At 30.7% G+C, this 13299-nt stretch overlaps 2 protein-coding genes across 2 annotated transcripts; one reads left to right on the top strand and one right to left on the bottom strand.

The window, feature by feature from the left end:
* Positions 1–2467: 2467 nt before the first annotated feature.
* On the bottom strand, positions 2468–4084 carry LOC132734354 (uncharacterized). Its single transcript, XM_060721079.1, has 2 exons — positions 3763–4084; positions 2468–2825 (listed from the first exon to the last, which is right to left on the bottom strand). Exons 1-2 carry the CDS (start codon positions 4073–4075, stop codon positions 2611–2613), a joined length of 528 nt encoding a protein of 175 aa, XP_060577062.1. The 5' UTR covers positions 4076–4084; the 3' UTR covers positions 2468–2610.
* A 5700-nt stretch (positions 4085–9784) lies between these two features.
* Positions 9785–11960, top strand: LOC132734353 (complement C1q tumor necrosis factor-related protein 3-like). Its single transcript, XM_060721077.1, has 3 exons — positions 9785–9881; positions 10695–10903; positions 11763–11960. Exons 1-3 carry the CDS (start codon positions 9785–9787, stop codon positions 11958–11960), a joined length of 504 nt encoding a protein of 167 aa, XP_060577060.1.
* Positions 11961–13299: the final 1339 nt, after the last annotated feature.

Genomic DNA, 13299 nt, shown 5'->3' with positions numbered 1-13299 from the left:
GTATGAACACTCAATATATTGTTTTCGAATAGAAAACACTGATACATATTGTTCGATTGTGAGTCGGACATCACTCAGAGAAGTTATCTCTGACACACTTCGCAATATTCGTGAATGGCCTTGTCCGAGAATGCAATGACCGAGGACTTGGCCTGAACAAGACTATGTCTATATAACTGTACTCGGACCACATTGCTTGTAACAAGTTTAGATACAATTCATGTAGTTTAAAGCTAACAGTTTAAAATATTTTTCAAAGTAAGGTATTAGGACATGAACAAAGAAAATACTTCACACATTGTTAACAATATAGGAAAATTACCAAAAGTGGTACATTAATTCAAAAAATGTTTTTACTGTGTTACGAGCTAAACGCAACAGAGAAGATAACGCAGCAACACATTTTACAATTTTTAATTAAAGAAAAACAGTTTATTAATAATATAAAGAAAATATGAAAGTAAAGTTTAACTCACAATTATCCACAATTCAAATTTAATAAATGGCTTAAAGTTTGACTCACAGTTCGAAATTCTATTGTCCACAACACAAATTTAATCAATGTACAATGTCAACAGCAGATTATAACTATATGTCCAAAATGTCCATTATGTCGCACACAGATTAACAGACTCCAAACTTTTATATTACTATGTTAGCAGAACAAAAGCACAGGATAAGTATATCAACATCACACAATATCACAAATTAGCACACACCTCGAAGTAGAAAAAACCAAAACATTCATCATATTTATTATACTATCCAATGAACAATTTCTAGAATACCTTAACTACTTAGAAGAAGAGAATATTTCCAGAAATGAAACATGAAAAACTTTCTTGGAAAAGAAAATGAATGAACATGAAAAAAAATATAAACATCAAACATGAACAAAATAATCAAAAAATAAGCTGGCATGAGTAGGGATCGAACCCACGACATCGAGATTATCAGTCTTGCGCTCTACCTACTGGCCAATTCACGAAATAGATACTAAACACATTTAATATAATGCATATATACATAACAACTGTGCTAGTCAAAAAGTAGAAAAATATTACACATACTTCAAAATTAATCATTAATCGCATACAACATTAGCTATTGAGTATTTTTACTGTTGTTAGAATGTTTGAACATTTTTCGCATGTTTGATTTTCATTAAATAATATGGGTCGTCTGGAGGTATGCATTTTTTTAGTCAAATCATATGATAAAGAGTCTCAATCGATGGAAACAATTTACACCAAAATATTTACGTTTCATATCAGGTATTAACACTGAATTGTTTTATTAAGATTAATGTTTATTTTTTTTTTAATTCAGTTATTTACTAGCAGTCCACTAAATGTATTGAACCAATATGTGTTTTGATATAACTGGCGGTTGGAAGCTGACGATGTTGATTTGACCCAAACCTTTTCTCCTGATTTTACTCTTACTATTGCACCAAATGTATTACAGCCATGAGAAGCATCCCCAAAAGTTGCTTTGGGTGAAATTTATTTTACCTTCCATCGCCGGGCCAAAAAAAGGGGAATTTTTTCCCTTTTACAGCAAGGTATGAACAAAAAACGGGTACATTTCCTTTCCAACAGGTCCGTGAACAACCCGTGGGTGTCGAAACCCGGGGTTCTTTTCTTTTTGGGGAATGTCTTTCAAAATTTTAGTATCTCATTCGAGTTTTTTTTCAAGAAGCTTTGTTTTTAAAATGGGTTGTGCTTTGGGTTTTATTTATTTCCTGGTATAAAATTTAAATTTTGGTTTTAATTCTAAGTTATAAACCAAGGGGGGCATTCAGGGAAAAATTTATAGAAATTTTTTTTTGGGGAGTGTTTATATGTGGATATATTACCTGTTAAGATTGTATATCACCCGAGCCGTTAGGCGAGGGTGATATTTTATCTTGGCAGGTAATATATCCACATATATCACTCCAAAACCAAAATAATAATTTTATTACCCTTCCCCTGCCGAGTTTAGACGATTTTTTTAAAAAATCATTGCTGTTTCAAATGAAACGTCGAAATAAGATTCCCTTTAGGATACCTCTCCGTCACAACATGACGTCACATAAATTACATGACGTTTTTTCCCGTACCTTACGAAAGTAAACAAGAGAAAAGGAGTAGACTATTGAACGCACTTTTTTTTTAATTAATATCAAGCTTTCACAAGGTCATATTGTTTTCGATACTGATGGTAATATGTATCATTACTCTACTTTGGGTAAATATTTGAGTCATTTGTCAGTTAAAATGTGCTTTTTAATTGGATTTTACACTGCGTAAAATCGAACCGTACGCGCATCACCTCAGCGCATGTTGTTGACAACGTTGGGTACCAAACGGGGAAATTTAGTGTGTATATTACCCGTCTGGCTCGGTTATATCAATTTCTTACGGGTGATCAATATCCAATCAAAAAGGCGGAAAAAATCTGGAAGGGTAATAAAACCTTATATTAATATCAGGCTTATATATGTAGTTTAAATAATTCAAATAATTAAAAACTAGAATGTGTTAATGTAAACAAAATCATCTGGACGTCTTATGAGAGTTAGGAATTTACATACTGAGCAACATACTATCATATCAACATAGTTTGTTATATATTTTTGACCACGTGATATACCAAGATAAAACATGACTCAAGTACGCAGCAATTTATTTTACTATGATCCGCTGTAGATAAAAAGAAATAAAACACAATTGATATATAATAGGTAACAATACCTTGGGGTTTGATAAGTTTCTCTTTTTCAGCTTCGATGTCATTAGTCAGGTTTTCTCTTGTTTCCTCAAATAATGTTTTGAACGATTCTGAAATAAAGTATGAAAACTCTATTAACTAATATCTTACCAAAGTTTAAGGGTATTCAGTACTTAGCATCCTATAATTTAAGTGGCTTTAATTTCGGTCTCCCTGTAAAGCATGTAGCGTTTATTATCTTAATATCATTCATTACATGCTCTGGAAATTGTTTAAAATAATTAATTTAAATTTTAGGCATATCTGTCATTTTTGTAGAAACTGGTATATTAAATGCCATTTTTAGCGACATAAATAGTTTTATATGTTGTATATATAGTTTACATATACACGTAGATATTTATTGCAGAAATATTTTGTATGTACTTTTTTCTCGCACTTCAAATTAACGAATCAATAAAAAATATTATTAAGATATATTTTCATCTATATAACAAACAATAATTACAAAACTATACATTATTTGAAACATGCACAAAGTATAAATTATTAAAACTGTTTCGATTAACATGTTACATATACACCTCCTGAAAGGGAAGGTAGCCATTTCGAAGCTAGGTTTTTTTTAGTACAATGATTTAAGTACATCATTACGAGAAGCACCAATTGAATTGTGCTATATAACTGGCTGGGTAGAAAAGTAAAATGACATTTTATTTACACAATCATAAAACAATGTAATAATTTAAGCTGAAACCAGCCAATATACCTTATATACAATATGTGCAAGAGGGGTGTGTATACAAAAGCTGTAATTAAGTATATATTTCACGAGAAATTTCCAAGAAATAAATCTCACAAGCTTTACTGTTACGCTTGGGGGAGTAACTCAATTAACGTAAAGATTTTAAATTCATTATTAAGCTCCCTTGACCGAGACACCATCAAAAAACAATAGTTTGTATAAAATCATTTTAAACATAACGTTTAAAAGTTTTAATATGCTGTAAGAAATATATGTTTGATTTGATATATTTTTTATTTTACCTTCTCTCCTTTTTATCTCATCGCCTCTCTTTATCATCTCGTCCGTTATGTTCCCTCTCATATCTGCAAACATGTCCGTAAAGTCAGCTACTGCTCGTTTAATGAAGCCTAATGTACTGATGACATTATCCTCAGTTTTCTTAATTTCATTTACCATTGTTTCTACCTTAATTTCAGTTCTTATCATTTTCTCTAAAAGCTGTTCCTCATATGCAAATTTTGAACATACAGGCTCTTTAGCCTCAGAAAAATTATAACTATATATTCCAACGACAATAACAAACACAAATAATAATGAGAACCTCATTTTCATGATAACAATTGCAACATAATCTGAGAAGCTTTCAGGATTGAACCATGTGAGAGAAACTGCTGTATTTATTCAAAGAAAATATGTCAGTTTGAAAATGAGGCCCGTATATCAAAGGCATTCTGAAGAGGAATAGAATTTCACTACCACTACTTGAGTCATACAGTTCACGGACCTTTATGCATTAAAAGAAAAAAACAGATATAATTAAATATCTTTATTGAGTGGGCGTAATTTGTTTAAAACAATGCTGAGTTGATATTGCGATCTTTTTTTTGTATTCTATTACAACCGTTCATGCTTTGACTATAATAGACCATTTCTCTTATTTTATTTATGTATGGCATGCGACCATTGTTACACATTGGTAGCAGCTGAAAACTTGTGGTTGAGTCTTTACGCCAATTTACTGAAGTATCTGATTTGTTCCCGTTGTTATTCGTATAAATTTCTTGACAAAATATATAGCTATCATTAAACGATCTTTTTCATCTCTTTAACAACCCTGCCAGACATGACCTTAGCAGCGCATTTATGACATGAAAAAAACATACTTGGCTTGTTCATATTATGTTTATCCAACCAGTTTGGTCAATCAATTATTATTGCTCCAGCCAAACATCAAGCGTCAATTATATTTTTGATAAAACAGTTTTATTTTAAAGCCTTTCACGTTTGATTTATTTGAACCTATCAGTACTATACAATTTTGAACAATTAATATTGCTAGATTCTTAAAGGTTTTGTAGCCATATAAAAATTAAATACCTTTTTTGAAAAGTCTTTGCATTATTGAAAATTACTTAGTCCGGACCTTATGTTTAAAAGAAACAGTGAACATATGTCTGTAAAATGTTACCTACGCTAATAATCAGTATTTGTTAGTTCAGTAAGATAATAAGGCTTATATTTTCAAGTTAATATCTGCATCTTAAACGCGATAATAAATAATTATGAATGATTAATTGGTGTTAAGTTGTGCGCCAAGATAAATCAGTGCACTAAACAGATGGCAAGGTTATTAGATTTCAATTTCTTAGTCATTGTATGGAATTCAAGCGTTCATTTTATCTAGGAAGATTATGAACAGCTGTGAAAATTTAGTTCATAGAGATTCGTGCGTCAATTTCGTGATATGTGAACTTCAATACGAAGTCGGATAAGAACGTTTTTATTTATTTAACCTTTTATTTTCTGTTTAAAGGTTTGTATATTATGTATATAAATAGAAAGGTCATATGTTTGATCGCTGGATAATTTGCATCAAAATATGAGTCATTTACATTTTTTTGCATCACGTGTGTGTTTTGTTTCTTTTGCATATATTATCTAATTACTTAAAGGCAAATTAAACATTTGAAACGTATAAATTCTTATCTCTTTTAGAAACGACTTACAAGAGTTTAATGGCGTTCAAATACTGGTTTTAGAGTATGTTAAATGTTTCTTAACAAGAAGGAATTTGAGGTGAATGAGAACTTTTTGTCATAACAGTAGGTAAGTATGTAAAGAAAGTAGTATTAGACTTCGATACAAAATACTAAATATTTATGTCTGTAATAATTACCAAAAGCAGCAGAAGCAAAAGATTGCTCCGATGATTGACAGCATGTAGCTATGTTTGAAATTATATCAGGACACAAAAAATTTAAAGGTTTTAGAAAATAAAAATATGTCTGGGGTGTAATGGGCCTTTAAAGCAAATAAAATTAAGTAAATTATCATATTTTTTTTAAGTATTCCCGTTATTTTTGCCGTAATATTGATAGCTTCTTGCACGTTTGTTAAACATGCGTAATCTATTTCTTTACAATACTTCGCTAAAAGCAAATCTCACCAAATGTTATATAACATAATTTCATACAAACTTGTTATGTTAATACCTTTATGTATAGACAGTCTGAAAGTTCTAACAGATTTTTAAATTGAATGCATGTCTTCCTTTTGCATTTACGTATTTCTTTTATTAACCAATGAGCTGTTTACAACATGATACTTATTTGATATTGATGCAAACATTTTACTCACTCACTGAGTTCAGTAGGCTATAAAATTTGATAGATAAACAAATCTAAGACCTAATGACGTGCATGTGACCAAATTCAAATTATTTTATATATTTGGTAAGAAGATATAATATCATATTAAAACCGGATTCCATATGAAGGCTTTCTAACAATAGAGTGTCTAACAATCTTTTTAAGTCCTATATTACAGCATTATCTTCACTTTTATTTTTACTTTCTGTAATTCAAAACATTCCCTATGAATTATTTTAAGACTAGGTGAGTGAAAAAAATAATGCACATTCGTCAAAATTTGAGCGTTTGGGTGTGAACACTTAATATTCAAAGTAACTTTATGCTCATTTTGCTCTTTTTGAGAAATTAATAATAATTTCAAAAAATTGACTATTACTAGGTGATTGACCAATAATTGACATTGAGAAAATGTTTATTATACATTATAAAAAAGAAATTATACTACCCACACTTTTTAAATATTAAACCTTATCGATATATTTCAAACGATGCTTATAGAAATTTCCGTTGGTTACATGGAATATTGATTTTATTATTCATAGGAAAATATAAAATTGAACACAATTATGACAAAATGTCAAGTTATTTTGATTTTTACCTGTTCACTGACCATTAACGCTTGGAAACGTATTTTATGTTTTTCCCCATTTGAAAATTACTTTTTTGTAAAAAGAAAACTTATTGTAGATTGTAAATTTAAAGATTTGCATATTAAGAGATCAATCGGACAGATAATAATATTGCTAACTCTGTTTTCGAATTTTAATTGGTTGGCACACTGTTTGATAGCATTCCTGTATGAACCACCTGCGAGTTATTCCCTTATGCCCCCGGTGCTTACCTCCCTAGGTTTTGTTTTCTAAGTTGAAACTATGGTGGCCATTTGTCGCTTCAGCTTCAATACTTTATTGATTAAGCATTTAAACTGTTTAATCCTTTCAATACATAACTCATTTTGCGATATGTGTATTTACATTTTAAATAATTGTTATTTACCAATTGTGTTTTTTTCTTTGTTTACACTTTATAAGGCTATTGAAATTATTGGCCAAGACTGAAAACTAATTTTTTTATGCTGAAGAAAGTGTTAATCTGTTTACACATGTTAGAAAATGTCATTGGCCTGTAGACAATAAACTATCCCGTTCTTCACAGAAAAAAATAATGAATGTATTATACTGTAGATGTTTCTTAACCCACATCTTAAATTTTTGTATAAAAAATGCTGAAATAGAGAAAATAATAATTCCTAAAGAAAGTCTAAAACGGCAAAAATTGAAAATGTTGCAGGCTCGGTGTGAATGAGCCTGTTCATGGACGGTTCTATTTAATGCAAACTACCGTCCACGCCCCCTTAGCACCGGCCGAATTGAACATTAATATGAAATTGCAAAATTTTGAATTTTGAAACATCCACAGATATGTTCATACGGCGGTTATCATGGAACCTTCAATATGACACTTCCGTGCCATTCCATGAAAAACGGCGTATGGTCCCCAAAATATACAAAGCGTGTGCCCTAAACGAAAAAAGAAAACAATGGGTGGAACTAAACAAATGGACTTTTGAAAGGGGATCAGAGGTAATAAAGCCTGCATATCACAGATAAGATGTCAAAAGACAAAGTAAAAAAGCAGGCAACATATCCTAAGGACGATTCAACATTATTCAAGTATTCAAATAGGAATATTGCTAAATCATAAGAAAGTAGATAAAGGCAATATTCGTGTTCTGCTTTGATTCAGTGTCATATAGATAATACCTGATCTTCTTGAACACAAGTCCAACAAGATATTTAAGGAAGATGAAATTGTTAGATTTATTCATAATCTTGTTCCAAAAGAAAGCATTAGACAGACTAACTATTAAATGTTGACAATAGAAAAAAACAACTTGTACTGGACCATGCCTTTAATTTTTTAAACATAAATATCCATCATAAAAAGAGAAATGTGGTGTACTCTAAAGAATTCATTCATATTCAACAGCGACTAATACATACAATACTTGAAAGGCCGAATGCTTTAATAGGGAAAATGTTACAATGATACTACATTGTAATAGGGAATTTACATGCATGCATAACCTGCTAAGATAAAAAAAAGTGACATCAAAGGTAATAAATAAGGCTTAAAAGTAATATTAATCTTGAAAAGATTTCTTTACGCTATCTATAAATATGTTCGTCAATTACTATTTATTGTCAAAAGGATCTCTAGTTATCCATAAATCACATTCATACATTACAGAAATATCAATATCATAATTTTCAAATTTTAAGATTATTTGATATTTTTTGTTCTTATCAAGGTTTTAAGGGTATAGTTACATGTGTAATTGACTAGGTATAATTGATGGATCTTATTCGAAATAAGCCTTTGGCTTTCTGGGCAGTCCACTGTTTTGAACAATATACATGTGATTTGTTGCATTTCAAGTATTTACAATGAACAATTAATTTTATAGTACTTTAAAGAACTTTGCTTTCTGAATTTCTGTGATTTTTAATTTGTTGTCTTAGCAAAGTTACAACCTATGACATATTTGCATGTATATGATTAAATGTATAGTTTTGTGTGTAGTTAGTGCTAATTAGCTTTTTAAAAAAATGAAATTAACAAAATAAGATAATATGTACAATACATGATAAGAATAATGTATATCGATAAATTGAATTTCCGTATGGTAACATGTAAAAAAAGTTTTGTTTAGTTAACCTTTTGGTAATCTGAAAAATATTTTATATTCCATCTATATCATAAATTTATCATATAAGTTCCTAACGGAGTATACGGGAAACTAAGATCTATATAAGCCGTGTCGCTACCTAAAAAAAAGTTAATATAAGCCACGGTCAAAACCCAGACGCAATACAATGTGCGATATTTGAAATTGATATACAAAACTCAGTTATTGAAGATATTTTTACCAATAACATGCAAAGGCACACAGGTATAAAGAGATACAGAATCTATAATATAATTTTAAAATAGAGAAAAACAGAATCCCTAAAGAAAGCCAAATACGGCAAATTTGAAAATGTTGCAGGCTCTGTTTGATTGAGCCTGTTCATGTAAGACCATATATCAAAATATTTGAATTTTCTTTTAAACAATAGTCGTCAACCCAAGCTTGGGAGTTGAAATAACGGCCATGGCAAGTTTTCCCTTTTTTTACCAAGATAACATTCTTAACACTAAAAATAGAAAAAAAAATGTACTGGTGAAAAGCAATTAGTACAGTTAGACATGGGTGTGTTTTATAACCGGTAATTAGCCTGCGATTGAATGCAACTGTGGCAGTTAAGGTAGAACGCGACACTTTGCGAACTTTCGAGTAGCGTCTTGAAATTTGGCATGCAAAAAATTGACCATATTTCATTTCTGATTAGGTTTTGATGATTTTATTTCAATATTTTCAGCCAATTTTTGTACACATGGCGTCAATGTTGACCAATAAAGCCCGTTTTTGAACATGACGTCGTTGCGTGTCCTTGGCAACTGTTACGGGTATTTCAACGTCGTTGGCGGACAAAATATCTTACATTCTAAAGCATTCGACGGAAATAAAAACTTATTTGGCGACGATGATATTATTGTAGCGTTTATACTAGTTTAACATGTCATATAATACGTTTTTACAATGTGCAATTGTAGGTCGGATATCGGAATGTCTACTTCAGTCAATATAAGATTTTTATCAATAGATAAATCAAACAAACATCATCCTTCTATACAAATTGATCCTATTACAAGCTCTGGAGGATGTAAGACGTAAAAGACAAAACCTTAACATCACATTTATACTTTATGAAAACAAGATTAATCGTTCTGCTTTCCTATTTCTTTATTGTTATAATGGCCATTGATTTAAGAGCTGACATATTACATTGTTCTATATATAAAGTGTCATTACAAAGCTTATAAGAATCACCGCACTGTTATTTTTTGTGCGATGTTATACTGGTTTCCTAGCAGTTTTCGGTCCCAAATCGCTCTTTTTTACAAATATAATAAGAATCTGTGAACGGGAGTGCACAAACCTTTGATAAAACATATGTACCTACCTGTCAAGCATTCCCTAGTTTTCAATGTTGCTCTAATAGTCTACTTTTTAGTTGACATAGGGCAATTTTATCCAGAAAATAAATTGCTCCAACTTTTTCCGTATCGCCTACAAGTGTATTTATTATTCAAAAATACTGATATACATTTATTTGGAATTCGGTTACAATTATTGCGCACGCGTATTCAAATTCGAATTCCCCAGATGTTGCTTATTTTTATATGTAGGAAGTGTTCTTAGGTAACTTTAAACGACAGGCAAATCTTCAAAATACATAAACTGCTGTACTATTGTATTTGCTGCGTTGCCTAGAAAACAAACGTCTTCCTGATTCTAGATGAAATAAAACATGTGCTTTTTAGTAAAAATAGACCTTGGCAGATATGATAAACGACCGGACAACTGCTAGGGTCCGGAAACTACAAGTAAACCAGTAAAGAGTGTTAAAATATATCGTAATGTACATTTGTGAATTGAACGAACTATACATGATGAATGTATTTATATATTTCAGGTAAGTCTGTTAATAAAACCTATCGTATGGCATTCTTTGCTGGCCTGGGCGAAAACAAGGGTCAGATAGAAGAAAACATTGATCTTGTTTTCGATAAGGTTCACACAAATGTTGGAGATGCCTATGATAAACAAACTGGAAGAGTCACTATTCCTTTCTCTGGATTGTATCATTTTACAGTCGTGATTGCTGCCCAGGGGGGACAAAAGGTATAGAATTTCCTTGATGACGTCATTAATGACGTCAGTTTAATAACATCAAAGTACAAATACGAAACGAATCGAATTTTAAAAGATATACTGTGCTCAAATTTGATATTGAAAAATATTGATAATTGCAACACGGTCTCTTTGTAAATACATGTATAAATAAACATGTTTGACTACACACAAAGCAGACATGTTACATTGAAAATTCTACACAATATAGATCTAGGTGGTTACAATATGAATGTGTACATGTATATGATAACATAATTACCAAAGTAATGCAAAATGTAGATTCAAACACAGAAATTTATATCCAGTTTAAGAATGTAACTTAAATTGAGGATATTGAATGAGTGTAAGTTCTATACTGAATTTATTGCACGAGTTGAATAAAATTATATTATGCGAGACTCTGGCGAGCATAATATTATTTTGTTAAACGAGTGCAATAAAGTCAGTAATGAACTTACACGAATCTAATATTCTATTTATCACATACCCAAAAAAGACCGTTTAATGTGAAATAAGAGTCATTTTTCATTGACGCGCCTAAAGTATAACGCTAACATTTAGCGCGTCTTTACACTATGTTTATATAACGCTAATGACGTCACGTCAATATATATGCACGGCCGTGCAATACCATTTTTACGGAGTCGCAAAATCGGCACGGGTGTGTGATAAGTGTATATATTTCATTCATTACGAAATTTAATTGTCCCTTTAATGCATGTTAAGTATACAATTACATTGTGTCAGTCTTACAAAAAGATACCGCCTTTTAAACATTGATTACCATATATACGAAGAAGGTGAATATCTAAAAATGTTGATTTGTTAATAATGTTTTCATTTGTAGGCTGCTGCAATGTTGATGAACAACGGAACGATGGTGGACACAATATGGGCAGAGAGTATACCGTTGTGGGCGACGTCGTCAAACACCGCCATATTGAATCTAACATCCGGGGACCAGGTCTGGCTCGTACTTCTAAAGATTGCGCCATATATCCATGGTTACATGTATTCGTCTTTTTTCTGGGTATTCATTATTTGACACAGAAAATGAAGAAAACGAAGCACCACAAGACGATGATAAAATTAATGGAAAGTCTTAAGTTAGTAAAAATTGTAAAAAGTTTGCTTTTAAAAGTAAAGTTCGATATACAAAAAGAACATTGATCTTTTTTTATTATGCAAGAAAAAAAGAAAATAAATTCATGTTATCATAAGATTTTATTATTTGAACAACGTTTCTGAAGAAAGAAAATATAAGAAGAAAAAATACCATTAAACGGAAAAATATATTTTCAATTGTAGAAAACGTCACCGCTTTTATTAAAATATATACAAATAAGGCTTTGTTTATTTTTTGTATAAATATCGACATTAGCAATATCAAAGGACATTAATGAAATAAAAATCATTAAAACGTCAAACGGCAAAAGGCAACATGCAAAAACAGAACAACGCAATTCACATTATGTACATACAGTAACAATGGGATTTGAATATTGAAAAGGAATTGTGAAACAGTAAGACCGAACTGCACACAAATCAGACATTAAGAAGCATATTTTCAAAATGATTGTGATAACTGTATGAATAAATACAAGGAACAATACATTTATAAACTACAGATATGGTGTTTGTATTATCTATATATTAATTATGTTTTCCTTGAAATTACTTTGACATCAACAGTTTGTATCAATTAACATCTGCTACGTACCCCTTGGATATTGTCTATCACAGGAAAATATTATGTTAAAAATATTGTTTTGTGGAATTTTCACAAGAAAATAAGATCTTAGGAAGGTTGAGTGTCAGAAATAATTGACGACTTGTATCAGCATATATATTGTTTCTGGCCAGTTTAACAACTATTAGTTTCTAAAGTCAGACTATGATATATTATGGTGAATTGGTTTTTGGGGTTTTCAGGTTTTCATTTATATTTTCTTTTGTTTCTATAAATGTTATGTATATATTAAAGGTTTTATTGTTTCTTTGATATTGTTTTTTTAATTATATATGTAGATGATGCAATAAATATTATAAATTAAGAAAGTCTTGTGTGTATTAAATCTAACTTATTATCAAGCAAAAGGTTGCAAACAAAAAGCGATTGATTAAATAGACAAGAAATTTGTTCGTAGAACTTGTGTGCCCCCATACTCCACTGTTCTATCAATCTACTGACTCTATGTCAATTTATTTTGGCTACACGTGACACACGTTGCAAATCTTTAACTAAATCAAGGGCAAAACCCCTACAAATACTGAATGAATACACAAACTAACCCCTGGGTGCATGACAACACATGCTGACCAACATTCTTGTATTTGTTTAGGACTAGAGTGCAAATATTATTTGAGCTATACATGAGCAAGTT

The sequence above is a fragment of the Ruditapes philippinarum genome, unplaced genomic scaffold (genome assembly GCF_026571515.1).
Source record: "Ruditapes philippinarum isolate M1 unplaced genomic scaffold, ASM2657151v2 ctg4480_1_1_1_1, whole genome shotgun sequence".
Lineage (NCBI taxonomy): Eukaryota > Metazoa > Mollusca > Bivalvia > Venerida > Veneridae > Ruditapes > Ruditapes philippinarum.
This window is presented reverse-complemented; position numbering and strand designations above follow the sequence as displayed.